General features: G+C 47.5%; 3 protein-coding genes across 3 annotated transcripts; 2 read left to right on the top strand and 1 right to left on the bottom strand.

Moving 5' to 3' along the window:
• Nucleotides 1-5,876: 5,876 nt before the first annotated feature.
• Nucleotides 5,877-7,505, top strand: brlA (C2H2 type transcription factor BrlA; the record flags this gene model as incomplete). The annotated part of the gene is made up of 2 exons (XM_057138317.1): nucleotides 5,877-5,889; nucleotides 6,166-7,505. The coding sequence occupies 2 exons, from the start codon at nucleotides 5,877-5,879 to the stop codon at nucleotides 7,503-7,505; spliced, it is 1,353 nt and encodes a 450-aa protein (XP_056996524.1).
• A 3,395-nt stretch (nucleotides 7,506-10,900) lies between these two features.
• Nucleotides 10,901-12,691, bottom strand: N7520_004382 (translation initiation factor eIF2B subunit gamma; the record flags this gene model as incomplete). The annotated part of the gene is made up of 3 exons (XM_057138316.1): nucleotides 10,901-12,396; nucleotides 12,447-12,542; nucleotides 12,607-12,691. 3 exons carry the CDS (start codon nucleotides 12,689-12,691, stop codon nucleotides 10,901-10,903), a joined length of 1,677 nt encoding a protein of 558 aa, XP_056996523.1.
• A 407-nt stretch (nucleotides 12,692-13,098) lies between these two features.
• On the top strand, nucleotides 13,099-14,461 carry N7520_004381 (uncharacterized protein; the record flags this gene model as incomplete). The annotated part of the gene is made up of 2 exons (XM_057138315.1): nucleotides 13,099-13,779; nucleotides 13,838-14,461. The coding sequence occupies 2 exons, from the start codon at nucleotides 13,099-13,101 to the stop codon at nucleotides 14,459-14,461; spliced, it is 1,305 nt and encodes a 434-aa protein (XP_056996522.1).
• Between the last annotated feature and the right edge of the window lie 601 nt (nucleotides 14,462-15,062).

Below are 15,062 nucleotides of genomic sequence, written 5' to 3'. Positions count from 1 at the left end.
CAAGGTTTACCGCGGGCCGTTCAATTATATCAATGATCAACTTGTCTGCAATGGTCTCCGCATCGGTATCTTACTGCTTTATAAAGAGGATTGCCATTATAGATGCACATATATACTGCATATAAGTACATATAAGTATAAATCAGTAAGCGAGTAGTAGTCCTTTATGCTAATGGAAACATACTTAATACTGTAATATTAATCGTGTGCTTGGTCCATGGGCCCGGGGGTCAGTCGTGAGTAAAATTTACCCAGAGGCTAATGGATTATATATATGTATGTACCGACATTAATACCAAAGTCCCCGGATGCTACATGAAAAATCAAGCCACATACCTAGATCTATGGAATATTCAACATTGCATGTTCAGTCTTGGAAAATAACACTTATCACTTCCAAAATTGAATTAAATTTGTGCTTTATATGGTACTATGCATGTCAGTATATACTGGAATTAACCCATGGATAGATCAATCAAAAGTCATACTCCAAGGCCCCGAGTGCACACATGTACATGTGCAGCCTAAGCGCTTATATATTTCAATCAATAGCAGGGATCTAGCTGGCCCCATTTCTATTAGTATCGATTTACTCTCAAGTTCGGTGCACCAAGAATCCATCGCGAATCCTGGACGTTGACTGGTAGATAGACTTCCAAGGTTCAGACTATACTACATAGCGAGCTACCTAGGAACTCAGGCTCTTCATGTTTGAGATTATTATTATCTGCTGCAACACAGCCGTTGAATTCCGAACAAATCCCATGTAATCTGTATTCAAATCGTACATGATACTCTGCAGTTGAAACAACGCCTATTCTTCCTGCCTGTTTGTGCTTTTTGGTGACACTATCTACAGCAAACTCTACAGGACTGGAGCTCGGTCTAATCTGTCTTAGGTCCTCTTTCAAAATTTTCTCCCAGAGAAAAACCACTATCGCCTTGGCACAGACACCCGGGCAACATAATCCCTCAGGCGACCAGACACCGCCGTTTCGAAGGTTCAAGGACCCTAGTAAATCGCAATACCGGCCCCAGATACGAGGTCAAACACGCCGGATGCAAAAATGATTCACATCCAAGGGTAATGAGGCAAAAATGCCTGTCTGAAACTCATCTCCACATCATCACATTCATCTATTGAATACCCTCCTGGGGAGAAATATTACTTTCTAATATGAAACCACACCAAGTAGCGTTATGCTAGTAGACAAAAGAGGTACGAAGCTCTGACTGGGAGCAAGGGCCCAATAATATGATGTCATTCAAATTCTCCTAAGAGGAACCAAGGTTAACCCCCGCGCCGCCAAAGATACCTTGGTACGTGCGCTGCATGATTTACCAGAGTATACTGTAGCCCCTACTGTATCCCGAGCCCGAGCCCACCAGATCCCGCTCTGACCGAGAATGTCTAGCATACGGTGATGCACGGTCGATCAGGGCGATCAGACTTCGATCGAAGCCAAATCCCTCTGGTTGGTTTTTTCTCTTTGGTGGCGGATCTATTGAGGTATCCGCATAGCTAGATATCAATGCGCTAGTGGGTTGTCTGGCATGCGCATTAGGGTCAACGCTTTGACGACAATTGGGTAGAATGAGCTCAGATACCAGGACTCAGAATAGACCCTTGATAATGTCTAGGGTCCCAAGTAGCTTACGGATTCATCTAGATAATCAATCCTTCATCACGACCCTATAATGGGGTGCACACGAGGTTCATCAATGATCCCTGGATGATAAGGAAAACCGCAAACAGCACCCCGCAAAGCTTTGGACCCTGGAGTATCCATAGTAGGGTGCTGCCGAATAGAAACTTTTGCCACAAGAGACTGTATCCAGGAAACCGGGACCTGGGACGTAAGGTGATGCGCTGCAATGCAAGTCAGTGAATGGTGCAAAAGCACCTACTCCGTAATTCCCAACGGAAGAATCGACCAAAAGCAAATTATGTTTCTAATGTTTCCAAAATTTTCGTGCTGAGGTCGAATGTTTTGGCCGTTGGCAAAAGGAAAGAGGTATGCAAGGGGGTGGAACTGAAAGGGGGCGGAAAGCCCTAATCCTGATCCATGGGTACCTTTTGCACCGCCCACATTACTACTATTGATGTGATATACTTAGAGTCTGAGCGTTGGTTTTTTTCCTATAGGGTGGGACTTTTATCCTTATTTCGAATTATCTGAATTCAAAGCACGGTAGCACAACCTTGGAACCACTGCAGGGACTTGATTCTTATCATTTCCCCTGGATATACTGAGCGGGAGAACATACCAGATCTCCGCAAAAGCAATGCTGCGTAGATCATATACCTAGACATCAAATACTATGTATCGAATGATGATCATGTAAACGCTCACGAACTCTCAAACACGGACCTTATCATGGGTATGCGAGTCAGCACATCCGAGATCACTGTACTGAATGGCATTTTACAACGTCACTGGAGCCGGGTCCACGCACGTACCACAAATGCCATCAATTGGCCTCGCGCGTCCGGACATGCATGTTAACACCCGGGGAATGTGAATTGCTAGACAATAGTAGGGCACGGTATGCCCAATCGTGCTCTATTGGATGGGTGCATGAGACCAGCTCTGGATTTTCCCCGCAAATTGACCCACCAGGATTTCCAAGGTTGTGGATAGTCATGAGTGTTGAGAGGCTTGCATTGCAGGTAGATCAATGTGCAAAATCTTGTTTTGGTACTGGCGTTGAACATGGATTAGAGAAGGTCTATCATCAATAGTGTGCTTCCAGACATGTTGAGTTGACATCGTGCTAATGCATGTATTTCGATTAGGTTCAAAGGGTTTAGTATTAGCAATAGGGGTATATCATATTTCTGGGTACTATAGCTTCCAAGGTTTGTGGTTCCAGATTGATGGTCGAATCGCTGTCGGGTGGTACCTGAGTGAATATGAGATATCATGATTCTGACAGAGAGGACAGTTGTCAAAGCGTTGAGTTAGTTTATGGATGTGTAATCTAACTTTAACCAAACCACTTAAATCTTCATATCAAAAGTTGTATGAAAGCCGTGGAAAATGGGCAAAATGGATCGTGGTGGCGACATCCGGAGTTGATTGGGTTTAGGCTGGCCCAGGCAGGATACGTTGGTCCACAGCCACGGTATGTGCGATAAGTAGATGCCTATCTTCAGGTCAGCCACAGTGATCGACTGTAACTTGGCAGCGGAGCTGGTTCGGTCTAGCCGATAAGGCTACTGATGGTATGACCCGTTGTAACAGCGGAGCTCAGATTTGAAAACCACTATTCAAACCTTCGCATGGAGGTCTTGCCACATCGTGATCTGTGCATACTGTTACCGACCCATCTGGACCTGAATCATGGTGTCCATGGTGAACCGTGTTTTGGATGGCAGTCTTGGCAACTTCAAAGAGTTTAGGTCGGCAAGTCATCCCTTGAGATGCAGGGGTTTTTGAATAACCCGGGGAAAACAGGCTTTCTTTCATCTGGTCCTTGCGGCGGGCCAGGTCTGTGCTGGTAGATTAGATGGTGCAATGAACAGTGACAGAATTTTATCTAAGATGTAGCTAGTTGGGAAAGTTGAGAAAGTTGAGAAAGTTGAGAAATTTGAAAAATTTGAGAAATCAATGTTTTTCTTGATTAGGAAACATTCAAAACATCTAGGAACCTGATTCGCTGTCACAATCATTGAGACCAGAATCTCGGAGCCGAAGAATAGTACAATCCCATTGTAGGATTTTGGTACTATTGCCTATTATTCACATTCATAGCACGAGGAACCAGGTTTTGAAGAATAATGCACGAAACATGAATATGTGGAACTGTTCCAGATGGACTATGGAAAAACCCGCCTAGGGGGAAATCGGGATTCGGGATCGACGAAGGAAATCGATTTTCCTCCAACTCGGGCCTCCCCGATGCTTGGAACGCTAAGATATTATTGCATGAGTTCGTCGCTATTTTCGGAAAAGGGAATAGAGTTTAAGTCAGTGGCCCCGTTCTGCAAATCAGAAGCCTCAGTGGAGCTTAGTGAGAGCTGTCAGAAGTTATCGGCTGGGTTCAAGCGCTCGGCTATTACCTGGCAGGTTTGTTCGGGTCATTTGTTTCAATGATCGACTGAATTTACATAGGAAAGATGATATGAAACCTATCAAACATAGTAGAGGGCGTATACAGTATGGAGCCAAATTCTGGGGGCTGCGAGACAAGTATGGAATCCATGTTCATCACCCACGGGGAACGGGGAGGTCGGAATGGATGCCGCATAACGAAGATCAGTAGTTGATTGCCACTGACTCGGTGGCTTATTCAGTTGTTCCTCGGTCTCGGACTTGAAGAATGCATGAAACGACATCCGGCTGGGTTCACGATGAGCCACGCAGAAGACCAAAGAGCTGGGAATCGGACAGGTGGACTGTTGATTTTACTATGGTGGGTTCGTGTCTTGACTGACGCGTGATGAATCAGAAAATTCCCCTGAGATTAGACGCAGGTCCAGTTAGCGGTTGGTTTACGGATTTTGGGAGGGGGGAAAAGGATCAAACCCTCCTGCAGGTGTTCCTCCCCGGCCTCAACGCTTTTGCTATTGATTCTTTGTGACAATGTTTTGCTCTGCACATTCCAATCATGCCGGGTGACGAAGGTGGGAATTTGTCATTAGAGATTTGTAGGCATCCTATCCAGCCTTAGAGAAATCAATCAGAAAATAAAACCAAAAAAGATATCGGAGAAAAGAGAGAATGAACAAATGGAATTTCCAATGTTACCTAGTATAGATGATCCGCACGGACGGTAACGTTTGACCTGTCGCATAAACCGATCGATTAGCAACCCCACTTTCCGCCACAAGTATTTTTTTTTCTTCTTTGGCTTGGATTAGGGTAGGTTTATCATTTCGCCATTTTGATCATCTTCATTTTAGATGTCTTGGTGAAGCGGAAAATCCATGACTTAAAAATTCGAATGAAACCACCATCCCAGGGTAGGATGTTGTGGGGCGATCAGGGACGATCAATACTAGGTTCCGCAGTAATAATCAAAAATGAAACAAAAGTACATCAATACGACTGCAGGAAAAGAAAGAAAAAAAAAAAAAAAAAGGAAAATTCCCAAAAATCCCCCCAAAGCCCGATTGAGTACAAAAGTCTGGGGGACGATCATCAAACCTAGTTGGGCCAAGTGGCTGCAAGTCAACGAACACTTTAGACTCTACTCACATTGCACGGAATGCATAAGGTACAGCCGAACATTCTTGGGAGTAGATTACTTGGCTCTACTTCGATTATGCAGGTTCAACCAAATCCTAAATCAGAAACATAAGAAATAATTCAAAATTCAAATAAATAAATAAAAATCCCAAAAAAAAACAAAGGTTAGGGATGAATGATTTACTCCATGGAATAAGCTTCCGCACTCGAACTACTACTATAGGCCAAATCAGAGACAATTCCTTCATATAAACTCCCCTTACCTGTCGTTTCCTTCTTATATCCCTCCCCTGCCCTCCCTTCTCTACCCCCCACCCCCCTCCCAACCACCAGAAACGCCCCTTCGGTCTTATCCATCTGAGACCAACCCCTCCACTCCCCCAGATTATACCTTGGAAAGACAATCGAGGTATACGCCAAGTCAAGGAATCACAGGTTTCATTTCCCCTCCAACACGATCCTGTGTGTCCCAGCCACGGTCCTATCTTCCCGCCAATTTCCGTGAAGCAGGTCCACTACGCGAACATTGAAGCAATTTCCAGCAATCTGAAGCAACAGAGCCGATCTCAGTCCTAATTTGGCCGTGGGCACATCATCTGCCGCGGTAACTGATTCTATACTGCATTCTTGGCCTTGCTTAGGATCCAGATAACGCGACGCGCTTCTTTGGATCTGATCCGAATCATGGCGTATAGCTGTAAGTCCGATTCCCCACCCGAGATTCTATGCTCGACCGATTTTGTTTATTTCTGCTCGTTTGTCCCCTTCCTCGTTCCCTTTTTCTCCTTATCCCACAACATTCTTTCGCTTTAGGGGCATCTGGAGATTCGTTCTTTCCCTTCTTTTGCTTTTCTTACATCATCGATTTACTTGCTTTTTTGCTTGTGTTCCCCTGCTTAATCCACCTGCTGTCGTTGCCACTCATTTCATTTCTTCTAAACAACAACTAAATAATCCCTGCCTCTGTTTTTAGGTGACAGTATTATCGACGCTGTCGCCCCTCGAAACCTGAAGACTGAAGATCTCGACGATATGAGATCTCAAGGCCAACACATCTCCGATCGTTTGACGGTGGAAGTTGATTGTCACTCTATGGGCCCTAATGACTGCCCCTCGATGACCTCGAGCTTCTCTCCTTTGGAATCTCCGACACCTACCCCGACCAGTCTTTACAGCCATCAATCAATGGCCTCACCCGGATGGCACGAGGCTGTTCAATACAACAGCTTGCCAATGGAACGTCGTACGTCGGCGACTCCTTTGCGTAGCGCTTTCAGAATGGCCGACTTGACATCAGGCGAGATGGGCATGCCCTGTGGACCAATGGACCGTCCGGATCAGCTGCCAATTGCCGAATACTTCCCCGGCTATGATGAGAACGTGGAACAGTTCCTGCTCCCGGACAACATGCCAAAGACCTTCGAACAACCCACTTTCCCTTATCAGGCGCAAATGCCGCAGTACAACACCATGGGCCGAAACTATCACTATCGCCAGCAGCAGACTAATTTCCTGCCTGAGTCTGCATCCAACCCATGTCTGTCCCGTCCTATCTTCAACCAGCCCGAGCGCATGCCCAATTCTGCCTCCATGTCCAACATGCTCCACTGGATGCCATCCAACGAGTCTTTGCAAACCATGAACCCGTCCCAGGTCTTCCCTCACCCAGGACCTCAGACGCCACCTTCATCTTCGTACTCCGAATTTCCTACCAATCTGCACAGTTTCAAGCCCCACACACCATCAACTCCAGTACGCTCTTATTCCGGCACTCCTGGCTCTGACACACCTATGAGCCGTCTTTCCGGTCACAATGACTACCAGGATGACTTCCCTGTCTCTCCCGGATATCGGGATGGTCTGATGCGCAGCCACACGCACCGTCAGCCTTCTCGCAAATCTTCCAAAAAGCAATTGACCCGTTCCAACCTGAGCTTGGAAAACCTACCTCCCATTATCAAGCAGGTTCAGTTCAAGTGTAAGGAGCCGGGATGCAAAGGTCGATTCAAGCGCCAGGAGCACCTCAAGCGACACATGAAGAGCCACTCCAAGGAGAAGCCCCATGTGTGCTGGGTTCCAGGCTGTCATCGTGCCTTCTCCCGCAGCGACAACCTCAACGCTCACTACACCAAAACCCACAGCAAGCGCGGTGGCCGTAATCGCTACGTTGCTACTTTGGACGATCAAAGTGCCGACTTCAACCCGGAATTTCGTGGACAGCTCACACCTGATGGACGGCCTATCTATGGATCCAAATTGGAGGATCCAATGATGGATTGTGGTGACATCAGCGTTGACGGCTGGGATGATTAGATGTATCATCTCATGCAACAAAAGTCTATAATACAAAAAAACATGCAAAAAAACTCAAAGCCTTCCCAAATATACAGGCTTGCCAAAGCCAAGGCACCCAGGCCCGAATTTTGATACCCTTTGGATCGGTTGCCAAACTGGCATAGACATACCGGTCGTTCCCGGCGTTGTACATGTCTCCCGGGCCAGACTCGGAGACAGTTGTCATTTTCATTCATTTTCATGCATAATTTGTCCGGTGGGCTTGGAGTGGAACTTTGAATTGAGGCGTTTGCATATTGAACTGTTTGGGTCGCCGGTGCGCGCTAATCATGGGAGGGATGCGATCCTGTACAATGATCTCTGATTTTTTCTTTTATATTCATTTCTTTTTTTTTTTTTTCTTTTGTTCTGCGTGTATCACTAACAAAAACAATATTTACACTTACACTTTCCCTGTGGAATAATACAAACACGAATACTTGAGACGTCATTCTTAACCTCCACTTCACTTCCGCTAGTTTGCCTCCACAAAATCCACACCCGGGGAAAACCGAACTTCTACAGTGTCTTCAATCCGACTGGTTTTAATCTGTCCAATTTGTTGAAAGCCAGATTGAACAAACTTTTTCACAGTTATCCATTCGTTTGAATCTTATTCAGTCTTGTTCCACGGTTCCTGAAATCTCGCCCTGAATGTTACACATCACACGTCCCGTTTAGGAGTTATTTGAATCTGGATCTCTCCAAGCGATCTATCTGTTTGTCTTGTGGATCCCAGGCATTAGACCGCCGAGATTCGACTCTATGACCGCCAATTCCCTCCACATTCTAGTCCAACGGGCTGACATCCTATTCGTAATCTCATCTTTCCGCCCCACTCGTGCCCATCGTTGATTGCTAAAGGATTCTTCTTCTGCCTTGATTTGTCGTGCCTTACAACACGCACAGCACACTACTGCGAATGATCAAACACGACCCGGTAGATCCTCCTAATGCCAATCCAGATTTGCCGACTGCAACCCGATGATCATCTTTGAAAGAATATGTGGAGCTACATAGCCATCCTCGATGAGGATACATGCATTCGCCAAGAATTCGGGAACGCCGCTCGGACGACACTTTCCAAGAGCCGCGCATGTTAGTCCGCTGGTTCTGCTCACCCACCGTATCGGGCTCGTTGCATTCATTCCCAGTTTCTCGGGCGAGGCTTGGACCTCCCAGGAACTATCCTGACTGCCGTCCCTGAATCGCTGTCCAACTTACAGGGAATATCCCACATCCCCCACTGTTTCGAATCTGGCCTTTTCTTCCATGATCAACTATGCATGTGAGCCGCTGTGTCTTGAACCCTTTATTTGCTGTCTTTCCCTTCTGACAACGCCACATCAGACCGTCAATTACTAGTAGTGGCCTGGTTTATCTAGTTCCATTCATTGGCCATCTTACCTCCAGGCTCCAGATTTAATTTACTATTTCAAATCATAGATCTACACGGCACCAAACGAACTCGAAACAATGCCATCCAGGATCTTCTACGTTACACCACACAGATTCTAACTTTGTACCTTGTATCATAGTACTTTGGCCTTGTCCCGACCGGGTGAATCCCTGAGTTTTCGATTTCGATCCAGATTCCCGGAACCCACAGCCGGCGGTACTATTGGTATATTTCTTTTTTTCTTTTCCTGGCGCCGGGCGAGACCCCATTTGTCATTAACCGCTACGGATCTTAGATATCAGATTCCGCTGTATGTTCTAATATTGGGAATGATTTGTTATATCATTCCAGCAAAGGTACCTCACTATTGCCTCGTTCTTACATTCTTGAATGTTTTATTGCCGCGTGCTATGGTGGTATCCATGGATGTCCGTGCGCTCACAGGTCCAACGTGTCATTGTGTACGAAGTATACTTCAAGATATCCGAATTCATTTTGCAATTATAATATTTCTTTTTCTTTTTCTTTGTATTTGTTTTTATTTTCTGGAATTTTGCATAATATTCCATCGATCTCGATCCGCTTGATAGACGGATTTGCTCACATTGGCTTTATCTGTGCGTTGGGCTACATGCATTGGAATGTGATATTCAGGTTTCCAAGTTTGTGCCTCTCTTCTGGCCTGGACTCTAGATGCTATGTACTTTTTATGCACAGTGCCATTTTGGGACATGCCATGAGGTTTTGATGAAATATCTCCATTTTGGCTGCGAGATAACTACTTGATGCCACCTGCTCCATCCCTCGCGTGTGGCATGAGTGGGTATGGAAGTATTTGTCTGCAAAACACAACCATATCCTCTCTTTGGTCGATAGGGGGATAAATCCATAGATTTATGCAATATTTTCAATGAACCTGAGAAGAAAAATTCCTGGATGCAGTCGGTTTGTCGGTGAGTCCCGATTCCGTTTCAGCGGTGAAGTAGCAATTGTTGAGTTTTCTACTACTGCAACTACGTCTCTTCTTTTATCCATGTGCATTAATTCGCATCTCCAAATCGTCAATAGTAGGCAATCGGTTAGTCATCATGTTAACAACGATCCTGGTCAAGTCTTTGCAGATCAAGGATTCCCCGTGGTTGGAACTTGACATAACGGTATCTTTACATTCATGTGCGCTTTTATTCCCTATTACTCGAGGTAGAGTGTAGAAATATTGCATGCTATAGATAGTAGGGGCAGTTTTCAATTTTTCAAGCTCGTTGAAAATTCCTGCCGATTCCACATTAAACTGAAGCATGGTATGGCTTCTATCAATCATCACACTTACGCACATTTCCCCAGACTTAGCTTTTATGTTACTTCATTTACGACAGGGACGATGACTAAAGGGTCTAAGCACAAGCTTAAACTCGATTGATTGTTCAGTGGAGAAAGCTACTCCATTACACAGGTCAATCTTGGGATCCGAGAAGCCACAGAGAACGTAAGCGCCAGTAAGGCAGAGCCATAACCGACGGCCCTCTCCGCTATCTAACTAGTATCACCATAAATTACGTAAACTGCAGTCCCGGGAACGAGCATGTACCTAGGATAGGCACCGATTTAGCCCTCGACCACGAAGGTCCGTAGTTCCCCAAATCTGGGAATCACATGGTACATAGGTGAAGTCTCACGACAGCTGGATCGGATCACATTGTAGAAACATGGAACATTCTCTCAGTAGTGGTACAACCGGTGTACCTCTCGCGAGGACTAGATCTGGGCTCGTTGGAAATCTGTCGACAGCAGGATCTAGGGTAGTGCATACTGGTATGGAAGAACATTTGGTTCGTGACTAAGGAACTGCAGGGCCCAGGTCACTTTTTGATCTTCGAGGTCGGTTTATCATTGGGTACTTTTAGGGTCATGAGTTCTATCTCGTCAAGACATAGCGGTATAATGAACATAACATCAGTCAGATAATGCCGGGATATCACAATTCGTCTTCGTCATCAAAGTCCTCCATGTCTCCTTCTTCATCCATACCCTCGAATATCATGAATTTCTCATTCTTAGCATCGGCCTCGTCCTCGACGACGTTTCCATCCTGGACTTCACAATCCTTCAGCTGGGCCTCGCGACCAATCTTCGCTCGTTTGCCAATCACACAGCCGGAGAGAACAGCGCGAGGGCCAACAACCGCGCCATCCATGAGAAGACAGCGGGTCAACCGTGCGCCTGTCGAAATGTGACAGTTGGCTCCGATCACGGATTCTTTGATGACACACTTCTCTTCTACTGTGACGTTCTCTCCCAGAAGGCAGTCACTCTTGGTCACAGTAGATCGCTGCGCCACACCCTCGGGATGAGCGATCTTCTGGTTGTGGGCGAAAGGCGACGCCTGGCGACCGGCCTCCTCGATGGATTCCAGCTTAGCTAGACGCAGTGAGGTAGACAATAGAATGGAGGTGCTGTCAACCCGACGAACAAATGGCGCGGAGCCTCGCTGCACGTAAGCAAGAATGGAAGGCACTTCAGTTGGCTTTGAGGTCTCCGGGGAAGCCTTGACACGGGATGCGAAAATGGGGGATTGGGAGTCATCGAAGTTTGACCCAATCTTGGTGGTGCTCATGCTGTGAAGGTCGATTTCGTCCTCCAATGACTCACCATCTTGGCTTCCATTTTCATCCTCACTATGGCTTTCTTTCTGGAAAATCTCCTTCATTCCAAGCTTGTCCGCGAGTCCCTTCTGCCACCCAGCTTTAGCCCAGTAACCTACGAGATCCTCGCTGATAGATTGCAGCTTTTCCTGGCGAGCGAAATCCTTGACCCAGTAAGGGAAAATATAGAGGTGGGCATCGCGGTAGGTGGTCAGCATCTTAACCTGCGGGTGCTGCTCGACAAGGGAATGCCGAATGAGGAAGCCCTTGTCCTGCTCCATCTTCTCCTTCAGTGTATCCATTGGCATTGCGAGGACCAATTTCGACAGATTGGATCGCACAGCTTCCGGCCCGTCGACCAAATGCGATACAGCTGGTCGTTCATTTTTATCTTGATCCAAAGGTGCAACTGCCACGAAATCTGTAGATTCGCCCTTGACACTCTCCTCCCGGCCCTGTGTCTGATAGAAAACACTAAGTCCACCTCTTCGGCCACCCTGCTCTCCACCTGGACCCGACGACACTGGTCCATGGGCGTTTTTACCCTCTGTCAATGTGCTGCCCCCTAGGGCACCCTGGGACACCATCCACGCCTCGATCAGTGATTCACCGGGAATGTCGCAAAGCAGATCACAGGGCAAAAGGACGAAATCGGTTTTGATACAGGCCTGCACTTCGGGTAGACGTAGAAGCTCAGCTGTTCCCATTGTCGTATCAAGGCCCTTCGGAGCGATCACGCGCGGGGATGGGAGGGCCGTAAGGTGCGGGTTTTGTTTCAGAGCGGCTTGGATAGGAGCGAGGGAAGTGGGAGGAGTAATCAATGTGATATCTAGATACAATTAGAGCCCACTCTCATTCAAATGTCGTGACATAGCTTACCAGTAATTCCCGCTCGCAGTGCGTAGGTCATAGGGTAGAAGAGCATTGCTCGATTGGCTACCGGAATCAAACATTTTGGAAGCTCTTCGGGATTCGCTGGAAAGATGTCAGCCGGTTTAACCCACGTGTTCAGACCGAGAATTGAGAAACATGATCGCACCTGTAAAAGAGTTCAGTGAGACGCCCGGACCGCAAAGGATGAGGGCTTGAAATCCACTCGACGGAGGGGTAGAATGCGGCGGCATTAAGCCGGTGGTATAACTCCGCAGAGAGATGAAGTCGGAACGGTTATGGATATTTGAAGAGGATAAACGTTCCAGCTTCAAGCTAGTGTCGATAAAGGCGTAAATTTAGCTCTGCGCTAGACCACTGTGATTATATCGTCCTGATGAAAGCTATAAAACTGTCCCGCTCTGACTACTTTTTTAGAATTGTAATCACGTGCCTGAGTCGGTGACCCGCTTAAAGTGTAAACACCGCGGCTAACTAGTTCCCCAGCCACCGAGGCTCGATCACTCCCCTTCTTTCCAATCTTCCAGCCTTTCTCATATCTCTCTAATTAACGGGGAGTGAAATGTGAAGGTGAAGGCCTCGCGACACCCATAGTTCTCTAAATGCGCTTTTTCCTAAACGACAATCCCCGCGATCGCAAATGACTTTCCCCCAGGATGGCCGAGGCCGTCGCGGAGCTGGAACCGGTTTCAGCTCCACAGGCAGGCGCACAGCAATGGGCTATTATATTCCTTTGGCCCTGACTGTAGGAGTTGCCGCATTGAGTGTTGCTGCCTGGATCTGGAGTGAACGACACGACAATGATGATCTCCCTGATGACGGAGAAGACCACCAACGGCCGCCGCAGCCTCCCGGTGCGACTGGTGGCGACTTTCCCCCGCCTGCGTACGACACGGGAGCTTATGCAAGAGATGTAGGGACGAATGTGGCGCCTGGCGATGCTCAATACGACCCCGGGTTGATGGCTCGCATGCAGGGTGCGTTGCGCCGAACTCCCAGCCCCCAACAGATCTTTGATGGCGCCAGTCGCAAAGTCGTCGCAGGCGTGGCTGCCGCGGGTCAGTTTGTCGGGGGTGCACTTACATCTATTCGCGAAGAGAACCGCGGTGATTTTGAAGACCACACGAGATGGTCCGAAGAGGCGCAATCCCGGGCGAATGAGAGAAGCCAACAAACCACTTCAATGCCCACTATGAGTGGAGCGCTACCGGGCCGCGCGCCTGGCCAGCAGTCCTTTGATAAGAAGAAGAAGAAAACTGTTGTTATTGTTGTATCCTCCGTAACTCCCTCCGACTCTGATGACTTTGCCACGGAGCATGCCGTAAGAGACCACTCTGAAACGACCAAAACAGCTCATCTACTAATCCATGCATATACAGTCGATTCTCTCCCACCTCCCTGAACATGTGGACTTGGATACAAGCCGAATCTTTGTTCTTATCTATGCCCCGAGCTTGAAACATGCCATTGGCCAGGGAGCCTCATCGCACCCGACACAGTCAATTGCCTCATCATATTCCAACATTGCTACTGAGGAAGCTACCTCTTCTGGTGAACTGGTCGGCGGTGATATGACCCGAGTAGAGCCCCACCAGGAGGATGAGCTTGAAGGGCAGACTCCTTTCTTCCGAACCCTGTACACCCAGGCCCAGGCCCTCGTTGAGAAGGAGACCATGATCATGCCATTCAGTACACCCAGTGGTTTTGTTCACCTGGTCCGCCATTTGGCACCGGACTTGGTATATGCTCAGGAATCATTGACTGGAGAGAAAGGCGATGCGGTTCAACACATCTCCGGATGGGTGCGACAAGTCATTGTCGTTGTTGGTGATGAAGGCGGCCGTGGTGGTCTGATTGACAGTGATGACGAGTCTGCCCTCGCTGACAACGGAGAGCGATGGTGGCAAAAAGAAGGCACCACTGGCATTGGCAAGCGAATTGACGTGGTCGATGTCCTTCGTGTTGGAGATGACTGGCGACGCCGAGTGCGTGGCCTGGACTAAGCAAGGTCCAATGCCCTGTTGCTGTCCAACGACGTTGATGTTGATGTTGATATTTGTTCCCATGTCCATACTTGCTTTGGCTCACTTCTCCCTTGATGATTGTGTTTTCGATTCCCCTTGTTCATTTTTTACGTTTTTGCAAGCTTTGTTATAATTCAGTCTAGCAGGAACATCAGCCTGCTCTATCTAGCACGGCTGGCACGGTACTAATAAACCGTTAATGCAATTACTTTGCTCTCACTTTAACTCGAAAATCACATAGAAACCAAGTCTACGAGTAGTTAGTGCTATGTGCTACTGTGATATATTGATGCCTGAGGCTTCAAGGAGCTCATCTGCTACTAGTCCCAATTCGCTGGTCATGTGACAATGTCACGTCGCCCGCGGCTTCGGCATCATGACCTCCTTCTAATAGCGTTCTCCGCTACCACTTCCGCGTCCCGACTCGACGACTTAAAACTTTATCGTTGGGATCTTCGATGGACGTATCCGCTCTCTTTTCCTAGCCCTCACGGAGCCCTTCACTATTCTTATCCGTTGGTGAACAGGGCCGACTGACCCCACATGTCTTGCGCATCGTCATACCATTCTTTCTCCGGTC

The sequence above is a fragment of the Penicillium odoratum genome (genome assembly GCF_028828045.1).
Source record: "Penicillium odoratum strain IBT 22623 chromosome Unknown utg000004l_segment0_segment0, whole genome shotgun sequence".
Lineage (NCBI taxonomy): Eukaryota > Fungi > Ascomycota > Eurotiomycetes > Eurotiales > Aspergillaceae > Penicillium > Penicillium odoratum.
This window is presented reverse-complemented; position numbering and strand designations above follow the sequence as displayed.